This window comes from Mycteria americana, chromosome 1 (assembly GCF_035582795.1).
Source record: "Mycteria americana isolate JAX WOST 10 ecotype Jacksonville Zoo and Gardens chromosome 1, USCA_MyAme_1.0, whole genome shotgun sequence".
Lineage (NCBI taxonomy): Eukaryota > Metazoa > Chordata > Aves > Ciconiiformes > Ciconiidae > Mycteria > Mycteria americana.
In genome coordinates this window covers 213937872-213958142 of record NC_134365.1, presented here as the reverse complement: position 1 = coordinate 213958142, position 20271 = coordinate 213937872, and the positions used below count along the sequence as shown (strand labels likewise).

Sequence of the window (20271 nt, the reverse complement as noted above, 5' to 3'; positions counted from 1 at the left end):
AAAATGGAATTCCCTGGATTTACATGAAAGCTTAATAGGACCATAGTTCACTGTTGACTACACTGTCATCTCCATTCACCCTTTCTTTCCAAGTATTGGAAATGATGCATTCAGTATAGGTCTAGGAAAAAAAAAGTACATCCTCTACTGTGCTTCTTTCACTCTTCTCCTTGAATGTTGTCCCTCCTTTCTCTTTCTTTGTTAATTTACTTTATTTTAAAATATAGTTTTATATTCACTGCATGCAATAGTTACAGAAACATAGCCTTTTCAAAAGATCATTTTATACTTCAAGCACAGCTAAAAGAAATGTCTTGGGTACATTCTATCACTTTTAATTTAAGCACACAAAAGTTAAACTATGAATCTGATTTGGAAACACAAGCAATGAGACTTTTCATTGCATTTTGATCCCAGCTGCATTGCACATTTAATAGTTTGAAGTATAATTTTTATAAGAGTTTCCGCTACAACTCTTCTGACTTGAGTTATTTTTAATCTGATTTCTGACATGTCTTCTGAAAGCTATGTGTTGTCCGTGGGGTACAAGATTAGATTTTTTGGTTATAATTCCTCCTTATAATTTTTTTCATAGTCCTGGGTTGAATAGGTAAGGCCTGTGAGTAAAGACAGAAAGAAAATAAATGTGTAATCCAGAGAAGGGGAAGGTCAGAGGAGAGAGAATACAGGTGTAAATCCTTTTTTCCCTTAAATTTGCCTCTGGATTTCCTCCGCACAAGTCACAAGTTGTGCCTCATGGTCCTATTGAGTCTCGGAGGAGGCAGCTCTGAGTGCGGTGGTGAGATGTTCTCTGCCTGTAGCTGTCACTGGTTCTCCTGGGGTTACGTGGTCCAACGGGATGGGGCCTCCCTCCTGACCCTTGGCGAGAGGAGGGGAAGAAAATGTTTTTCATCAGTTTTTCTATCCCAGTCCTGGCAAAGTAGAGGAAGACAGGAAAGTGGGTAGTTATTCCTGCTCCTGCATCATCTGGGAAAAGTTGGGATATGGAGATGTAGCACAAAGGAAGGGCTTAGGTTTGATATTGGGGGAAATGTTAAAGTTAACAGCAGCTGGTGCACGGAACAGATTATTTTTGCTCTCTTCGTTTCCAGGTGCCTTGATATGACGATTGTTCGGTGTCTCTAAGAGATATGCTTCCATCTGGATGGATGGACAAAAATGTTTGCATGTCTATACAGGGGACCATAACTTAGTTTGTAATATGGATATTCTTTTAGGGTTGAGTTATCTTTGTGAGATATGTAAGTTTTAGTGTCTTTAATAAGATACAAATAAAGGTGATTAGTTGAAATGGCCATAATTACAAAAGAAAAAGCAAAAAAATCTTGTTGAATCTTCTATGTTAAAGCAGCCTAGCCACCTACAAAGGAAACTTCCTGTGTTTTGATCTCCTGTGCCATGTGTAGCTGTAGATCTAGAAAGGAAGCTCCTTTGTGTTTGGATGCTGCTCAACTGCAAACAGTGGTTTTGATCCAAAGGAATTGCATCTACATGCCTCTCTGCTTCCAAGTAGGGTGCTGCAATTTTAGATTTGATGCACTTTATTTCTGATAGGAAAATATATAACCAGAGTATTCTCTTTTTTTTAAGCTGATGTGAAAGTCATGAGTAGTTCCTGAAGTCAGAAGACTCTTGTGTAACCATATCTACAAAGATTTTTAGCATCCAGTTTCCTATAGATTTATCTAAATGAGGACCAAAATGTCTTTCTGCCACCTCATCATAAATCACTGACAGCTCGACGGCTTTGGGCATTAGGATTAGCACAAGAATCATGTTCTTTGGTCACTGGGAAGGATCTAGATGCTGTTCAGATAATTGGAAAGTTCACCACAACTAAGTAATGACAAGTCAAAATCGATTTTGTGGAATGTCCAGTCAGAATCTTTAGAAATCATATTTTCCACTTAAAAAAGAAAATGTGTGTTCTTCCACTGGGAAAAATGCTAGTGGTACGCATTTCTGAACCACCTTTGGTTTCAGTTTCCTTTGTCTTATCAGATTTGACTGGGTTAACTCTTTTTTTATATCCAGAGCTATAAAATACTTCATTTCAAAGTAACTTTTTTCTACATAGTTACATCGGTGAGGAAGATCTTACTGGTTTGGAATTGTTCTTGGTTCCCAGAGCCTTTTGGAAAATAATATTTCCAAAATGTGATTTTATGTTACAGTCACCACATAAACAAATTAGTCTCAAAACAACTTAGAACTGAGCTTGAACTAATTCTTCCATTTCTCTGATTCAGAATGATTAAGCGTGTGTCCTGTGAGTCTTGAATTTCTTTATAATCCTGTTTTTCAGTGGTGCTTATTCTGCACTTTCAATCTCATAGTTACAACCCACTTGATTAGCGTGGTGGAAAGTGTCAGACCATGAGGAGGTGTGGAGAAGGTACTGATGGATTTATTTATTTTTTTTTTTTTAAGAAAAAGAAATGAGCTTTTGAGAAAAACATTTAGAGGGCAGATGGGGGGGAAATACAAAATAGGAGCTCAACTTGCAGGAAGAAAGAGCAAAAGAGGAGATGGAAAAGGAAGAAGAGAAATGGATACAGAAGACATGTCAGAGAAATGTCACCTGTTGCTGTTGACTGTTAACCCTGGGGAGAAGGCGAGGAATGAAGGATAGAAAAACAGAAGGAGGAGGGTATAGTAACCTCTCTAAGTAGCTTAAAACAGAACATGGATTATCCTCTAGAGTTCAGCACAGCTCACAAAGGAGTGTAGATAGCCTTTAATTCCTAATAGCAAGGGATTTAATAGCGAGGGATGTAGCTGGCCTGTTCAGACACAGTCACGTTTCATCACTGTGATCCTCTCTTCTCCATAAAACAAGACACCTTAGCTCGGAAACGTGGTCCCCCCGGCCAGTCTTGACGGGCAGATGTGCTGCAGTAATATGCCAACACATGTCCTGGGCTTGCAGTGTTTCCTTCCCACATGGCCATAATGAAAGCTCTGCATATAGGAGTTTCTAATTTACTCTTACCCTGAAGGATAACATAAGCAATATGGGGATGTTGTTAAACACAGCATATGTTGTTGCTGTGAGCTGCTTTCTCCTTACCAGTTCCGTGGGGGAAAAGTGACTTGTTTCCTCAGAAGACTCCTTGTGCAGGGTATATCAATTGGTCACGGAGAAAATCTTTAGAAGAGTTATGACAAGACATACTAATAAAATACCCCAAAGCATAATTGCTGGCATCCAGCCTTACAGTTCAGTGTGGGAACTTCTCCTTCCCACAGGATGGAGGGAGAGTAGTGTAAACTCATGTACAGCACCTCTTTACATACACAAACATAAATAATTAGAGTTAGTTTGTGTCTCGTTGAAAGTATAGTTAATATCAAGCCTTGGCTCTATTCCACTTTTGCTGTTTTCTTTATGAAAAAATAAGTGTGTGTGGCCGTAAGTTAAATTTATGTTATAAATATACACGATTAAAATTGACCCTATTTGCTCATGTGCCAAAATTGTCCCAGCAGGGGAATTTGGAGAACCCAAATTTATTCCTGTGGCTCCTTGATTCTTCTACTCCTCCTGCTCCAGCTGCAGCTCTGGCCAAAACCAAGCTGGAGCAGAGCTGAGCATTTCTGCTGTCCGATCCAGGTACGCGGTGCCCAACAGGGGCAGCTGGCAGAGTCGCTGGTGCTGCTGGCTTTGTACCAAGGACAAATTCCCCTCTGATGGGAAAATGTAACCAGATTATGCGCCCTTTAAATTATTGCTCACTGGGCAAGAAACCGTGACGCCCTCCTGCAGCTTGGGATTCGGTCCCTAGGACGTTCAGGGTGGTGGGAACGGTAGCAGAGGTGAGCTACGCTGAGTACCTCTAACGGTGTACGACTCACCCATTACCTCAGACCTTCCAGGCTGAATAATGCCCTAAAACCAAGCTTATAATACACTATTGAGATTTTTCCTATCTCAGGGGTGTCTGCAACACTGGGCACATGTAATGCATTTTACTGTGCTCATTTGCAGCTTGAATGGCTCGTGGGGGTCAGCAGCAGAGTGCAGACTTTTTCACCCCTTGAGCAATGAAGCATTGAGTAAAAGTTATTATTACCAATTAGCGGTGGCATTATTATTACCAATTAGTGCCTGTATGAAGCAAATCATTAGTCTTAGTTCAGTTATTAGCAGCCAGGTGTTCATGAAACATGCCATGTGCAGCTAGCGTTGGACCTCAGCAGTCACCGTTGAGGCCAGTTACTGAATTTGTGACGTCTCTGTGCTGTCCCTGCATGGCTTTTTGTTGTCTGCCCCCCCCCAAGAAGTGTGTCTGGAGTCAGTGTGGAGGGGTTTTTTGTTGCTGCCAATGCTGTGTACCTAGTGAGTGAACAAATAAGGCAATTTCAATCTCTAGACGAGTATTCTGAAGCCTTTAATATACTGAATTCATGATGTAAAGCCAAAAATTAGGTTTCCAGTTTTGTTGTTGGTTGCTGCTTCATTTGTAAGAGCAAAATTGCCGTGTCAGAGAAGAGGAAGTTACAGTGCAAATTACTCTTGATCAAAAGTATTGTTTCTCTAGGACTCCTGTTTTTGAAACCCTTAATACGCAATATTTCCACATACCCATTAGTTTTGCATAATGACTTTACACAAGACATTTTAGACAGCAAACAGCATGAATTAAGTTCTTTTTAAGCACTTAAATAGCACTTTTATACTGTGTTATAATTAAAAAAATTAGGAAGTTAATGGGAAATAAATGGAATTGTATCTTTAGTGTTACTTCCATATTGAACTACGTATTTAACTTTGGTGCATTTTGCAGGGGGATTCATAGCTGTAGCTCTGTAACTATATAGAATAACTAATAAATAAGAAAAATAAAAACAACTAATAAAATTCCGATGCACCAAATGCTTATTGCATAGAATTGACTTTAATCGTGTAATTAAAATAGGCATTAGAAATCTTTTTCATGTTTCTTGGAGTAATGAGGAGAGGGTTGGAGTGTTGTTTTCTCTTTTGGTGATTCAGATGTCTTCTGATTTTCAGTATTAGTGAAGAAAGGATTTGACTGACAGTTTCTTTGAGGAGAGTTTAAAGCAAATGAGTTGTAGGATGGCGTCAGTCAGGTTGGGTCAGTCTGAGCACTAGTTGGGTAGGGACATCTGGTGGTGCAATAAAGGAATAATTGAACACTTGCAACTCAAAGTGCAGTTGCATTGGAGTGATTAAGGCAAAAACATCATTATGCTCATGCTGTAATTACTTTTCTGTTTCGATATTATTCTAGAAACACTTATATGCATGTTTACATTTCAGTTTATGTATAGTTTTAATTTGCTGGAGAAGGAAAATAGAAACAAAGGCCCTATTCTTGAGCTGGCAGCTTGCAGATGTAATGTTTGAATGCCCTTAACTTGCAGTCAGTTGGAGCTTTAAAATGAAACTCGTGATACCGGACCACGGTTCTGTGGACAGAGCAGGTATTTGTAAACCCTGTGCATTTGGGCTCTTTTTGTAGTTCTGCCAGTGATTCGCTGTGATCTCTGGGGAAAGCTGATTTCATTTGCTTCAGTCCATCACTCACCAATTGTTTCAATCCCCCTTTCTGTAAAAGTGCTATGATGATTTTCAGCTTCTGAATTCCATAGACAAAGAATCATAAAAAGTAAAATGTTTATATGTCTTTGGTTACAAAGTTCTATATTAATTAAAGATACAATGAAAAATTTTATTTGTGCAAGGTTGCCTTGAACCCCTATAGGTCATGTATACATGACCAATATTTTAGGTGTAGTCATTTTAAAAGAGAAAGTCCTTAGGACTTTCGTCCTCCTTAGGATGAATTTTCTACTTATTTAGCACTGTGCAAATGGTGACAAAACCAAGTCCTTGGAAATGTGTGTGTTGAAGGCCATACCCTTGGGAAGACTTCCCAGGAGAGTTTAATGCTGTGACGTCTTACCAGCACCGCACCAGGCACTTGCCTGCCAGGATGAAGCAAGACTCTCTTGATCTGTTGATCATCTTTTATCTCATTCCTGCTGTGTATAGGTATCCAGCCATTGGTAGCACGCATTGACCACGCATGGTGTCTTCTGGGAGATGGTGTCACTTGCTCTCAGGAAGGTTCAGGCACAGACTTTCTAGGGACATCTTGGTCTTTGCAGGCAGAAGGCAAAGGATTGTGTTCATCCACTCCCGCTTACAAAGCTTTTGCAACTGCCGTCCTGTCTTCTCTTAGAGTAGATGTGTTCTTGAAATGATGATGTTCGTAAGTTACTAATTGTTCTTTATGTATTGTGTCAGGAACGCATTTTTACCATGGTGTATTCCCCATGCAATCCTATAAAAAGCAAAAGGGGAAAAAAACCCCAAGTATCTGCTCTTTGCTTTGCTACCAACATGACACTGGTGCTCTGAGAAGTCTTTGAGGAAGAATCTGTAGCAGCTGCAAGCTTCAACTCCTTTCATCATTCCCTGGGAAGAAAAAGTCAACAACCTAAAGCTTTCAGAGCCAATTACGGACTCTTTACTGTCATCATTATTCACACAAGGAACCCTATAGTCTATGAAGAAAGATGTATATAATCAAGCTCAGCATCAGAACAACTGCTACATAATTAAAAAACTGGGACTTTCAGGTTGAGAGTTTTCTTAAAGTTAACAAGCTGCAGAGATCAGCAATATGCGAAGTAGAACAGTTTATTTCAAAGTCAGAATAACTATTTCCTGCAGCTCTTCACTAGAGGGTGGGTTTTTTATTGAGGTCCAACCCTCCTTTCTCTCCTTACAGTAACATTTATGTTTCGTAAAACTCATCATGACTTCCTTCCATAAAGTAACAATTCTTTGTCGCATGAAATCTTCCATTGTCACCCCAGTGATTCTGTCACCATCCTTTAAAAATTTCTCCGCTCTTGGTTTCGATAAAAGAGAGAAGCACTGGCATTTGTATGCTATACCCTTTGTTTCTGAGATGTCCCAAGGCCGTGGTGACAACTGCGAAGTCGGGGATAGCCACAGAGTTGTTACAGACATGCTGTTTTCCGTTAATGAGAAGCTGGTGTTCGTCCGCAGCCCTTCTACGTAGTATTTAATCTATAACACTTTATGTTGCAAGCAGTCCCTTATAGCAAAAACTGTTGTTTTTATGTTTCAGGTGCAAAGATGGCTTGAAAGGATTTACATACTCTGCACTAAAGTAAGTAAAGTTTCTGTGAGTGTGTAGCTTAAAGTGAAGGTTTTGAGGAATCGTGCACAGTGGGAGCTGCATTGTATGAAAAGAGTTTTCTTAAGAAAAATCATCCTGTTGTAAAACTCTTCCAACTTTTGGGGTATACACCATATTTTGCAGAAGTCATAATATGCTGGCACAAGAGGAATCGTTTCATATTTGGGACTGTTATTGAAAGGAAATGCAGACATATGCTTGCATGGTTTTGAAGGAGCGTTAATCTTTTGTCTTTCTAAAACTGGGATTCGTGATTCATAGAATCGTTTCGGTTGGTAAAGACCCTTGAGATCATTGAGTCCAACCCTTAACCTAACACTGCCAAGTCCACTACTACACCATGTCCCTAAGCATCACATCTACACGCCTTTTAAATACCTCCAGGGATGGTGACTCCACCACCTCTCTGGGCAGCCTGTTCCAATGCTTGACAACCCTTTCAGTGAAGTAAAATTTCCTAATATCCAGTCTAAACCTCCCCTGGCGCAACTTGAGGCCATTTCCTCTTGTCCTATCACTTGTTACCTGGGAGAAGAGAACAACCCCCACCTCTCTACAACCTCCTTTCAGGTAGTTGTAGAGAGCAATAAGGTCTCCCTTCAGCCTCCTTTTCTACAGGCTAAACAATCCCAGGTCCCTCAGCCGCTCCTCATCAGACTTGTGCTCCAGACCCTTCACCAGCTTCGTTGCCCTTCTCTGGACTCGCTCCAGCACCTCAGTGTCTCTCTTGTAGTGAGGGGCCCAAAACTGAACACAGGATTCGAGGTGCGGCCTGACCAGTGCCGAGTACAGGGGCACGATCACTTCCCTAGTCCTGCTGGCCATGCTATGTCTGATACAAGAAATTAGTTCGAGATATCCTCAATGTGCCGCTAAATCTTGTGTCTGCCCTAGTGTTCCAGGCTCTCCTAGAATTTACTTCACGATGGGATCCTCTGGTGTTACTCACTTATTTGTTGTAGTTATACAAAGTTCTCCCATCTTTGTATCTTGTGTCAAAAGTATAAAGACACATCATTCTTATCTGTCCCTTACATACTCTGCTACCTGTCTACCACTCAGACAGCCCAATGCATGGACAATGTCAACTCACAGGTGAAGAAAAGAGCTGAAGTCAAGCAAAACAGACTTGCTCTTGTTGGTAGTGCAAAATATTTTATAGAGTTTGCAGCTACGAAATAGCTGTGGAATTTGATATAACATGCCAATAGTTAAATAATTCAGTCTATAGTCCAGAAATATGGACATGAAACACTCCTGTGGCAACGTGCAGAAACAGTGCTTTCTGAAATCACCATAGTCGCATAGTCGCATACCGAATGACAAAGTTTTTATACCTTCATCGCCCTCAGCAAGACTACCACAGTACAGTGTAATTTGGATTATAGTGCAAAGTGTTAGGAAACATCTTGCCGTTATGACCTCCTTTGCCCTTGATATACAGTAATTCTACACCTAAGATGAACCGGTATATTGGCAATATCAACTTCTGGGTGAAGAAAGAGGGCTGAAGATGAAGCCAAGCAAAACGAAGTTGATGCTCTTGGTGGGAGTGAAAACATTTTGAAGATTTTACAAAATAGATATTTTTATAAAGATATTATAGTACTCATCAACCTTTATGTAACCTCATTTTGCTGGAGATAATTGAGATATTTTATGTGCCTTTTTATTTTCTTATTTGGTGTTCTTGCTTTGTATGAAAGATGGACTTCCCCAGTCATGTTTTTGTTCCTAGTTTAAAAAAATTTCTGGCAGCAATTGTGACCATTATCTGAAGTTTAAATATATGTCGGTGAATTGATCTTTCCAAAGAGATACAAGGTTTGGCAGCTATATAGGATGCATTTTCTTTTGCAGATCTGTGGGTAATAACAACTTCAAGCTTGTCTTAAAGGCTTTAGAGACTTATATTGAGCTTAATATATTCATTTAAGTTATTTATATAATTGTTGTTTTGCTCTGTTTTGTTTTTTTCTTTCAGGTTCATTGTAGGGAAAGAAGAAATCCCCACTCATTCATTTTCACCTGAAGCAGCGTTTTCAAAAACAGATAGAAAGATAAAGTATTGTGAAAAAATATCGCAGCCAACGAACATACTGGCTTTAACAAAAAAGCTCATGGAGAAAGTGTGAGTCAAAGAAAACAAAAGAAAAACAAAACAAAATTATTCATTCTTACTTAGCTCATTTTAATGGTTTGTTACATTGTATTTGACAATGTTTTATAATACTTTTGCTTTGCATTTAAGTGTTTTGCATTTCATTTTTACTGGGTAGTTAGCAGTGACAAATGATGAACTCTAATGAAAGCAAAACTTAAGACTTGTATGTCGTAGCAATGACTTGCAACATACGGTTGTCTAGCAAGGGAGAGTAAATTCAATCAATTCTGAGTAGCAGACCGGTGGTTGCTTTTTCTGCAGTTTTCAGCAAAACCAGCTCATGACGTGGTTCTGCCGGTGCTAGTAGTGATATTAAGGAGGGGAAATTGCACAGCAGCAGACCTTACTTAGGTCACCTTAAGTGACCATAACATCATCTTTTTGGTGACCTACGTCCCTGTATTGCATAAAGGAGAACTGCCTAAGAACAGGCTTGGTAGCACCTGGCCTGCCGCCTCTGTCAGGAAATAAGAAATTGCAAAGAGTGAGTCTAAAACTGTTTTGCACAAGGTCAGATCTAGACATCTGAAGCTAGGTAAGATAGCTAGGTAAGATAGGTTCCCTCCCGGTCTACAGGATCCAGTTTATCGTCCTTTAGTATGAGCTTAAAGAAATGACATCAGATAGCTTTTCAGGCTAATATGTTGAGATTATGTACTTCTGCAGTGCTTGATTTGTCTGCTTCAGGCATGTTGGGTACCACAAGGAGTCATTCATTTACAGGGAAGATGGAATAAAAATATGGACTAGGGTTCTGTTCATACCACACCTATGAATCTTCACTTCCATTCGCTCCAGGAGCAGTCTTATGACCAGATCTTTACCTGCTGACATGCAGGAGAGAAAAAAGTCTTCCAAGTGCATTGTGTTCTCAAAGTAGTGGCTTATCTTACTTGCTCAGATAATGAAAAAAAATGAAGTGACCTACATCACATGGCAACTTCCCATGATTTGCTGTGGTTTTTAATTGAAAAATATAAGGGAAGTCAGCAGTGGCTTCTCAGGCATGACTGTATTAGACAACAAAAGACCTACAAGGAGAAGACAGCTCCAGCCATACGCAGATTCTTTTAGCTGAGTTGCTTATACCTATTTTGCCTTAAAAACCCCTTATTCATTTTGCTAGATATAGTTCATAGCTCTTCTGCTGTTCGTTAAATACAAGGATCAAGGGACTATGAGTGGAGAAAAATGTTTTTGCTTTAAGATTTTGAAACTCTCGACTCAGACATTCAGAAAACTTTCAATTTTCAGTCCTAACGCTCTCACAGGTTTCTCTTCCATATGGTTCTTTTCAGTATAATTGAGTCTAAATGCCTGTAACCTGATCACATTCTCATTACAATTTTTGCTACATAAACTGACCTCACAGATGATTTATGGCCATTAGACTTTATAGTACACGATTCAAAACTTCCAAGATATTTGGCACAGTATATAAATTGTGTAATTTATTTTGCATTATAACTTAAATACTTGGCTATAGAGAAATACAGTGTTCAGACCTGGTATGGCATTACTTCTTTTAATTCTACATAATGCAGGGCTAACAACTGTACAATCCACGCGTCCCACCATCCCAAGCCAGTCTCTTTTAAACGCTCAAGGTCAAATTCTCAGTCCAAAGTAAGAGCTACATAAAAATCAACACAGTAGAAGAAACAGCCCAGAAGTGAAAGGCTTGTAATTGAGAGAAGTCTCTCAGGGTATCTCGGTGCATTTGCGTTGTTCTGCGTTGCCCTCCAATGAACCTTAGAGCGGTATGGAAGATGTAAGGACACAGATAACGGATGTTTGGTCAAATATCCTTCCAGAACCATAAAGCAGGGACAGACCGGGAAGGGTCACAACACTTCTCCCTCTTGACCACAGCAGAAAATTTTTTCTTTAATTTTGTATTTAATGTGTAGCATGGCAAGAGGTTGGATCCAAATAAGTGTGCAGACACTTCTTGCTGTACAGCTAAAGTATTGTTAGTTTTTATTGTCCTTTTATGGCATCATAAAAGTTCACAGTGCCCTTCAATGGGTAATGGGGAGAATGAGTTGTGGGAAAATAGCACTTTATGTATTTTTAGGCAAGAAAAATTTATGAAGTCTCCTGTTGATGATGCTGAAAACAGCTACGAGTTAATATGTGTTTCATTGTGCTTTTTGCAGGTGCAAACATGGCCCAAGGCATAGATGCTGTAAACACTATGGAGATAATTGCATCTCATATTGTATTAAAGTAAGTGCAGAAAAAGTTAGATTGACAAACTCTGGCAAAGACAGGGTAAAAGTCTTAGGCAGAAAAAGCGTATACTTAGGAAGTGAGAAGGGAGCCTGTTACTCATTCTTCTTCTATTGAAAATGTGACAAGCCTGAAAACAGATTTTCTCAATTTAGGACGGGGTGGTGGTGGGGTTAAAGTTCTCTGGTCTTTCAGATTAGCTGGAGTGAATGAATAACATAAAACGTGTGGGAAAAAATGGCCTAGCGAGCAAGGAACTTGTTTAACTATGTGATGCACTTCACGGCTGAGCCCACTTGTGACTCCACCCTAAATAAAGCACCGGGAATGTGCTGCTTCGGCAGGCGGCGCAGCCCTGGCGCACGTGCAGCTGCGCGGCTCTGGCACGCTGCTGCCGGGCCCTGGGCTCGCTCCTCCAGTCATTTATTTTAAGGACTCAGGGTAATGAGAGATTGGTCACAGTTGCTGCGCCCAGGAAGAGCTGTTTATGTCCGGTGGCATAATTCATCCTCCGTTATTAATGTGATCAGCGCATTTTTTTCCAGAGGAGTACTGTGCGGAGATTTGTTTTGGCTGGCGTTGGGTTGGCACAGGTGGTACCACCTGCTATGCCTGTTTTGGGAGTTGGTAAGGCTCCAGAAGATCTCAATCACTTAATAATTTACCCGGTTTTATATGTGGAGCAGAAAAAATGGATTTGAGTATCTTCAGAGGCTTTTAATGTATATTACTTCCAAAAATAACTTTTTAAAATCAAAATTTTATATACAGTTAATGTTATCTCAGAAGAGCTGTGCTTAAATCTAGCATCAGAAGATATCTAGCACCATATTTATTTATGTATGTTTATTAATAACATCATTTTGCGTTGTATTAACACTCTTTTTACACTGCAGTGTATTAGCATGCTGCTGTGTAACATGGATATAACTTGCACTGGAGTTGATAGGATTTGAGATGGTGCTTAAGTGTGCTGCTGAATGACGATGAGAATATGCAGTAGAGCATTCACGAATAGTTCAGGATAGTTATCTCACTTTTCTGTTGTAGATATGACATATTCGACAGAACCCAGATTGAAATTACAATTTTATAACCGCTCACTGCTGTCTCAGTCCACTTAATATTTCATTCATGGGCTCTTTTCTTCAAGGCATAACATCTTTGGGGACACAGACCTTCCATCTGATTTGTGCTTGTTCAGTGCCTTGCCCAGTGAGTTTGCTGTTCAGTGCCTCCTGGCCCGCTTTGTCTCCCATCCCTGAATGCTCATGTTTGGTCAGCATCCTCTGGAGAGCAAACTTTCCCTCTGCCTTGATTTGCAGAGTACTCTGTGTTTTCCCCATAGATATCAGCATCTAGCCTTCAGAATCAATGTCCAAGACTGCAGTGAAAATTATATTCAAAACAAAGATTAAAATGAAGCAGAAGTGATTTTTATGGGCTGATATGCTGTATTTCCAGATCTCTGGTGATGGTAATATCTCCTAGTGTGCATCTTTTTACACGGGTGCCTTGCAATAACTTCAGTCTGCTGCACTTTTACATAAAGTGCTGTCTTTCATTACTTAGGCATATGTTACACTAATTAGCTCTTAACTACTGTTAGTCCAGACTTGCTTCCTGAGCTTATTTATTAATCTCAGACAAATTCCTTATCCATTCTGTGCTGCGTGCTCAGCAGTCAAATCTGTAAGTACCCTCATAACACTGTATTATTTTACAAGCGCAGTTAGAACAAACAAGTGAGGATTTCTGTTAGAGTACTTGTAATGGGACCGATGCCTCTTCTCCATGGAAAACTGTCATAATCTGCTGGAAGAAGGATTGTGTGTGTAACTTCATGGGTAAAGAGAGAAGTGATCTGACCATTATGGATATAATGAGCTTGAAATGCCTTTAAAATAGAAGGGTGGCCAAGAAATAGGAGTTAGTCTTGTTCAGTCACTCTAGTGGATGACCCAAATCTGATTCCAGGTTGTGAGTTCCTCAGATTACAGTAGACCATCCCCACACTACTCTCTCTGTCCTTTTCTAGGTGAGTAGGAAGATGTGTTAATGATTAAAAGAACAGAAGAACCAAAAAGGGGATATGCAGGAGTCTCTGCCCTCTTCAGTTATTTATTCAGCATCATTTTGTTCACATTTCATATATCCTCAAAAAGGGATGAGGGGAGAAGAAACCCCAACTGATAATGGAGCTGAACTAAGTCTTGACCTGACTAAAAATAGTAATTAAAAAAAGGACATTTTTAGAAGGCTGTTCTCTCTTTAGAAAAACCAATGGTGCATTTGAGCTGTACTTGACTCTTGTACCAGTCTTGTATAGTATTTTAGTATAAGTTATTTCTGACTACAATAATATAATCAGGGAAATATCACTGAAGTGGCAGCCAGATCTTTGAATTTCCTGCATTTTCTGTGACTTTCTTTAAATTAAAGCATGAGTGAAAAATTGTATTTTGATGTATTTGGATTTTTAAAGATCCAAAATTCGTAAAGCATTTTCAGTTCTCTCTGTGGCTGTTCTTGGAGTCGATCAGTAATAACTGTCAGCTGACGTGATTTGAGCATGTTTTTGTGATTCCATATCTGTAAGGGAGCTTTCAAGTCTCATAATGATCTGATGAGCTGCTTATTGCCAAGATTTTCCCTCCGTGCTATATTTTCCCTTACCCTTGAACATCTCATCTTCTCATTATCATATCTGTGCTTTAATTGTCATTGCATGCTCTTTTTCTCCTGCTTCACATTTAAATGCATGTTAGCTAGTTGTCATAATCCGTGATAGCTTTTATGTAACATTTAGTAATGACATACCACCTGATTTCATAGACTTCCCTTCAAATTTTAAATACTGTCATGGTTTAACCCCAGCCGGCAACTAAGCCCCACCCAGCCGCTCGCTCACTCCCCCACAGTGGGATGGGGGAGAGAATCAGAAAAGTAAAAGTGAGAAAACTCGAGGGTTGAGATAAAGACAGTTTAATAGGGAAAGCAAAAGCCACACACGCAAGCAAAGCAAAACAAGGAATTCATTCACTCCTTCCCATGGGCAGGCAGGTGTTCAGCCATCTCCAGGACAGCAGGGCTCCATCACGCGTAACAGTTACTTGGGAAGACAAACGCCATCACTCCGAATGTCCCACGTTTCCTTCTTCTTCCCCAGCTTTCTATGCTGAGCATGACGCCATATGGTATGGAACAGCCCTTTGGTCAGCTGGGGTCAGCTGTCCCGGCTGTGTCCCCTCCCAGCTCCTTGTGCCCCCCAGCCTCCTCGCTGGTGGGGTGGGGTGAGAAGCAGCAAAGGCCTTGACTCTGTGTCAGCACTGCTCAGCAGTAACGGAAACATCCCTGGGTTATCAACACTGTTCCCAGCACAAATCCAAAACACAGCCCCATACCGGCTACTGTGAAGAAAATTAACTCTATCCCAGCCAAAACCAGCACGAATACTTAAAATGCTTTGGGTTTGTAAATGTCTGAAAAGAGCTACCAGAAGCAGCCAGACTATATTTTTCCTCTTTTGTTATTCGAGTTGGTTACAACGAGGAGACATTAGCCAGCAATTATCCACTTTTTCTACTGATACTGTGGATGACAGCAGATGACCCTCACAACTTACCTAATGACTAGGATGACCAAAAAGTACATGAGATTATTTTTTGATGATTGTAATCTCTGCATTCTTTCTCTTGAAGGAACATGGGCAACCGTATACCCAGAACAAATTTTAAATCTTAACTAATTTATTTTAAATAATTAACTAATTCCTAATATGTTGCAACAGGTTAGCTGAGTTTTGGTATGTTACTGAACTCTGTTTATGTGCACACACATACTTTTCTGAATTTGAGTTATAGCCAATATCTTGACTGTATTATTAACTTTTTAAGAAGTCTGTTTCTCAAAAGGAAAAAAAAAGGTTTATTCAATGAGTTTTGCAGATACGTAGTTTCACTGGGCTGCTATTTCTGGCTGATCTGAGTCCCAACTCAAAATCTCTGTGGAGAAATGGCTCTTAGGAGAGTTTTCTTCGCTCACTTATGCTTATTCTAGTGTCCTGCGTATACTCTGCTGTTTTCTACCTGCATTATCATTTGAGGTCTTTTTATGGAAAAGTTACAGTATTGTGCATTGATTATAAGATGTAATACTTTCCGTGACTCTGAAAAACACCTATAAGTGTGGTATGGATTCACCTGGTTGATTTAATGAGCTAAATAGAAAGATTTTGTGCACTACTTATTGCTGTTTGGTGCACATCAACACTAAGCCTCAGTCCTTCAGTTCAGCACTTTTAAGTAGGCTACTCATAAAAACAAAATCACGGATATATTTGAGTGTTTCCAGTTGGAATTTAAGTGTTTCCTAATGCAGTGTTCCTCACCCCATCGGAGTAACCTTTTCTACAGCTGGGTGAAAATGTCAAACATACCATACCTGTTGTTTGTTCTCTTGTTTTGGGCTTTGTTCATAACTGCTGGTTTTAGGACTTTCTTTTTATATAATGGTACCTGGTATTGTAATCATCTAATTTTTTTGGAAGACGAGAGCTATGTACTTCACACTAAGGTACCTCTTCATTTTAGGGGCAAATATACATTTATCTTAATTTTGACATTTTAACTACACAAAATTCACAGTTCATTTACACCTTTGCCTACCTTCAGTAGGCATTTTCATTACACGATCAGAACAAAGTGGGTCATTAGCTGTTCAGTACATACAATTTACATACCTTTAAGAGTAGCAGACAAAGAAGTGGAAATTTTTCATTCATAGCTACTGGATCATTGGATGAGACAATATATTTTCTTCCACTTGATTCTCATAAACCACTTCTTGCGTAGCAGGGAGAGTAATTGCTTCAGGAAAAGTTTATTACTGGATGTTTAACCACAATAAAATTTTATGAGCTTTATGATGCATTATAAAGTTCTGTAGGAGGCAAAAATGTTTTGAGTTTCTGAGCTTGAAAGGTTGCTCAGTCAAACTCTCTGCCAGTTGCCCCTGTAACTGGAATTGTCTCGGTGTCCCTGAGTATCTTCCAAAAAATGAACTACAGAAATCATGAGCATTGGGTGCCTGCCTTATTTGCCAATGGTGAGTGCACAGATAGTTTTCAGATAAAGTATCTTCCAACCAAAAAATGGATAGATTTTATTCAGAATTATTAGAGAAGTTCAGCCACAGGGTAGGAAACTGCGGAGGAAGTTATAAGAAACTGGGGAGAAGAATTTGGAAAGAAAAAGTCAGTGTGGTTTTGTGACATGGTATAAAAAAGCAGATCTGTATCCAAGGTGGAGTAGTAAGAAAAAATCATTGGAACCCATGTTACCCTTTCGCAGTAGTTCTGCACATAATCTCCCTTCCAGTTTCGCCCTTTCTCTTGCTACCGGCGTCACTCAGCCTCCAGTTTTGTATGTGAGCACGTGCCAAGCCATCAGGGTCAATTTCTAATTCTTACACTTTCTGAAATTTATTTTTTGTGGACTTTTTCCTCCTTTAGTGCTTTCTCCAGACATGTGAGTGTAGAAGTGCTCTTTTTTTCCACCACACTACTTTCCTCTATATACCCATTTGTGGTTAAAAGCTGGTCAGTAACCTGGAAATGAAGTCATCAGGATTATTTCAAAGGACAGAATTTTGGAGCAGAAGAGAAATAGAGTTTGTCCTTTGAGGCCTTTCAGATACTCATAGAAATTAAAGGAGAGTCAATTGTCTGTGATTTTATTGCCTTTGCTATTTTATGGGGGGATCAGGAAAAAAAGGCTGGTCTTGAGTTTGAAGATGGGGATGCATTTTACATAGTGTTTGCAGAGTGGGTTTTAAACTGCTCAATGTCAAAAATAAGTACTTCTGTAGACTTTTTTGCTTTTCCTTTTTCTGAAATTGTGGTTTCTTACCACAAAATCGTTCTTTTTTTTCTCTAGGGCTTCATTAGGATGTTTAGCATCGGTTACCTGATCCAGTGTTGCCTTCGGATTCCATCCACCTTCCGGCATCTGTTTACAGAACCATCCCGGCTACTTTCCCTCTTCTACAACAAGGAAAATTTCCAGCTTGGAGCTTTTCTGGGATCTTTCGTCAGTATATACAAAGTATGCTTATAACATAAAGAAATGATGAATGCCATGGTTTTTATTTCACTTTTCAGAGTATCTCAAAGAGCTAAAAAGTCTAGCTGCTTGAGATTACTGATACTGTTTGCTACAGCATGTCACCAACAAATTCTGTAGTATTGCAGTAATCAAATTGTAGATAGAAAACTAGTCTTCCATTCCGTGCGTGTTTTCTGTCATTTCTGAATAAACCAGATGGGGTTTTCAGCATGGTATCAAGATCAGGAGATAGGGAGTACTTCAGAGGAAGTGAATTCAGATTTCGAAGGGACTTGCTGTTACACAAAAACATGTTAGTGCAGACACAAGTAGTGACTGCAGTAGCAGCAGTGTTGCCAGAGAGAAGCCATTTGCAGATTTTTTTGGCTCAAATATCTGGAATTCTTACTTGATGCTAAATAGCAGGAGATTACAGAACATATATCACGTGCAGCTGAGGAGACATTGCACTTACCGCTTGGAAATCTACCCTTCTGCACCATTATAAGATGACAGATTGCAAACTGATGCGCATTCATACAGAACTGTTGGAATTCATTGAATTATGTTTATTTATGCCAAAAGAGAATGTGACGAAGCACACACCCTAAGGGAGAATATATTGCATAGTGCAGTGCTGAAGTGGCTTTTGCACTTTTATATTCTTAATCACACATGTCATTTTTCAACTGCCACTTTACTTGCTCTGCAAAGTTAAGATAATTCAGTATTATTCGGGTAAATACTACTTACTGAAAATTAAAAAACCAAGTGTTATTTGGAAGCAAAACAGCATTTCACTTGACTTGCAGTCAGATTGAGAGGCAAGAATTTGTAAGGTTACAGAGTTTAAAATTTTTGATGGCAAAGTGCAAATGGGCTGTTCAGAATTTACTTGAAAATTAAATTTTGCTTAAAATTTAAGAAAAGAGCCTTTAGAGAAAAAAGTATTTAAATTGCAAAAGCTGAAATTATTTTAATGTCTTTTAAAAGCTCCAATTGCAAAGTGTAATTTAGTTCTATAGATACTCATTTTATGGGGGTGACATACTCTGACCTTTATTTATAGTTTATTAAGTATGTACTCAGCACTGGTGAGGCCGCACCTTGAATCCTGTGTTCAGTTTTGGGCCCCCCACTACAAGAGAGACCTTGAGGTGCTGGAGCGTGTCCAGAGAAGGGCAACGAAGCTGGTGAAGGGTCTGGAGCAGAAGCCTGATGAGGAGCAGCTGAGGGAGCTGGGGTTGTTTAGCCTGGAGAAGCAGAGGCTGAGGGGAGACCTTATCGCTCTCTACAACTACCTGAAAGGAGGTTGTAGAGAGGTGGGGGTCGGTCTCTTCTCCCAGGTAACAAGTGATAGGACAAGAGGAAATGGCCTCAAGTTGCACCAGGGGAGGTTTAGACTGGATATTAGGAAATTTTTCTTCAGTGAAAGGGTTATCAAGCATTGGAAGAGGCTGCCCAGGGAAGTGGTTGAGTCCCCATCCCTGGAGGTATTTAAAGGATGTTTGGATGAGGTGCTTAGGGACATGGTTTAGTGGTGGACTTGGCAGTGTTAGGTTTACAGTTGGACTCAATGATCTCAAGGGTCTTTTCCAACCTAAATGATTCTATTATTCTACGATTCTACTTTCTGTTATTGTTTGTGTTCCATAACTTATACAGATTTGGATTGCATTATATTTTTCTTCCAGTTTGAAATAAGCATGTAGGGCAGCAGAGATTCGAGTCACTCAAAAGATTGGACCACAGCCAAAAAAAAAAATAAAATGCTTGATGCATTTTGAACCCAAAGGAATTGCATTATGGACCGTTTTGAAAAAAAGTCCATCTTGTCCCTAAAAGCAGTCAAAAATGCCATTGTAGGATTGTAGTAGCTGTACTATTAATATTCTGTGTTCTCCTTACTGTTAATTAATGTCAGCAAACGTGGTTTTGCAGAAAATAAGTTGGCCATGGTAGCCTGATTTCCTTTTTTAAATTAGTTTACAAGTTTCAGTAGGAAAGTTGACTGTCATAATAGCAATGTATCAATGGCTTTGCAAGGAATTTATTTATTAGAAATGTGCACTGTAAATAGCTAGTGAGATCACATTTGTGTTACTGTGTCCATTTTTGGACACAGGTATTACTTCATTTCTTCTTTTTATTTTAATGTCTTTTTCAAGGGCGGGTTCACCTGAGGGCCACCGAGGTGATTTGAGGACTGGGTCATATGATGTGCAAGGAGAAGCTGGGAGAACTGGGTTTTAAGATGGAGAAAAAAGGCTTGGGGAGATTTTATTGCTACCTACAGCTCTTGGAGGTGTGCAGTGATAGGATGAAAGGCAATGGATACAAGCTGAAATACAGGAGATTCTGAAGAAATATAAGGAAATACATTTTCATGTGAGGGTGGCCAAATATTGGAACAGGTTGCCCAGTGAGGCTGTGTAGTCTCCATCCTTGGAGATGCTCAGAACTCAACTGGACAAATTCCTGAGCTATCTGCTCTAATTAGACCTGCTTCAGGCTGGACCAGATGATCAGAGGTTCCTTCCAACATAAATCA

At 39.6% G+C, this 20271-nt stretch overlaps 1 protein-coding gene across 2 annotated transcripts in view; it reads left to right on the top strand.

The window, feature by feature from the left end:
• Positions 1-20271, top strand: part of TMEM135 (transmembrane protein 135) — a 189022-nt gene that overhangs the window by 161330 nt on the left and 7421 nt on the right. For both annotated transcript variants that reach the window (XM_075491147.1, XM_075491148.1), the window contains exons 7-10: positions 7149-7190; positions 9205-9351; positions 11544-11613; positions 17553-17720. In XM_075491147.1, coding sequence (XP_075347262.1) covers positions 7149-7190; positions 9205-9351; positions 11544-11613; positions 17553-17720 — 427 coding nt within the window. The remainder of the gene's footprint in view (positions 1-7148; positions 7191-9204; positions 9352-11543; positions 11614-17552; positions 17721-20271) is intronic.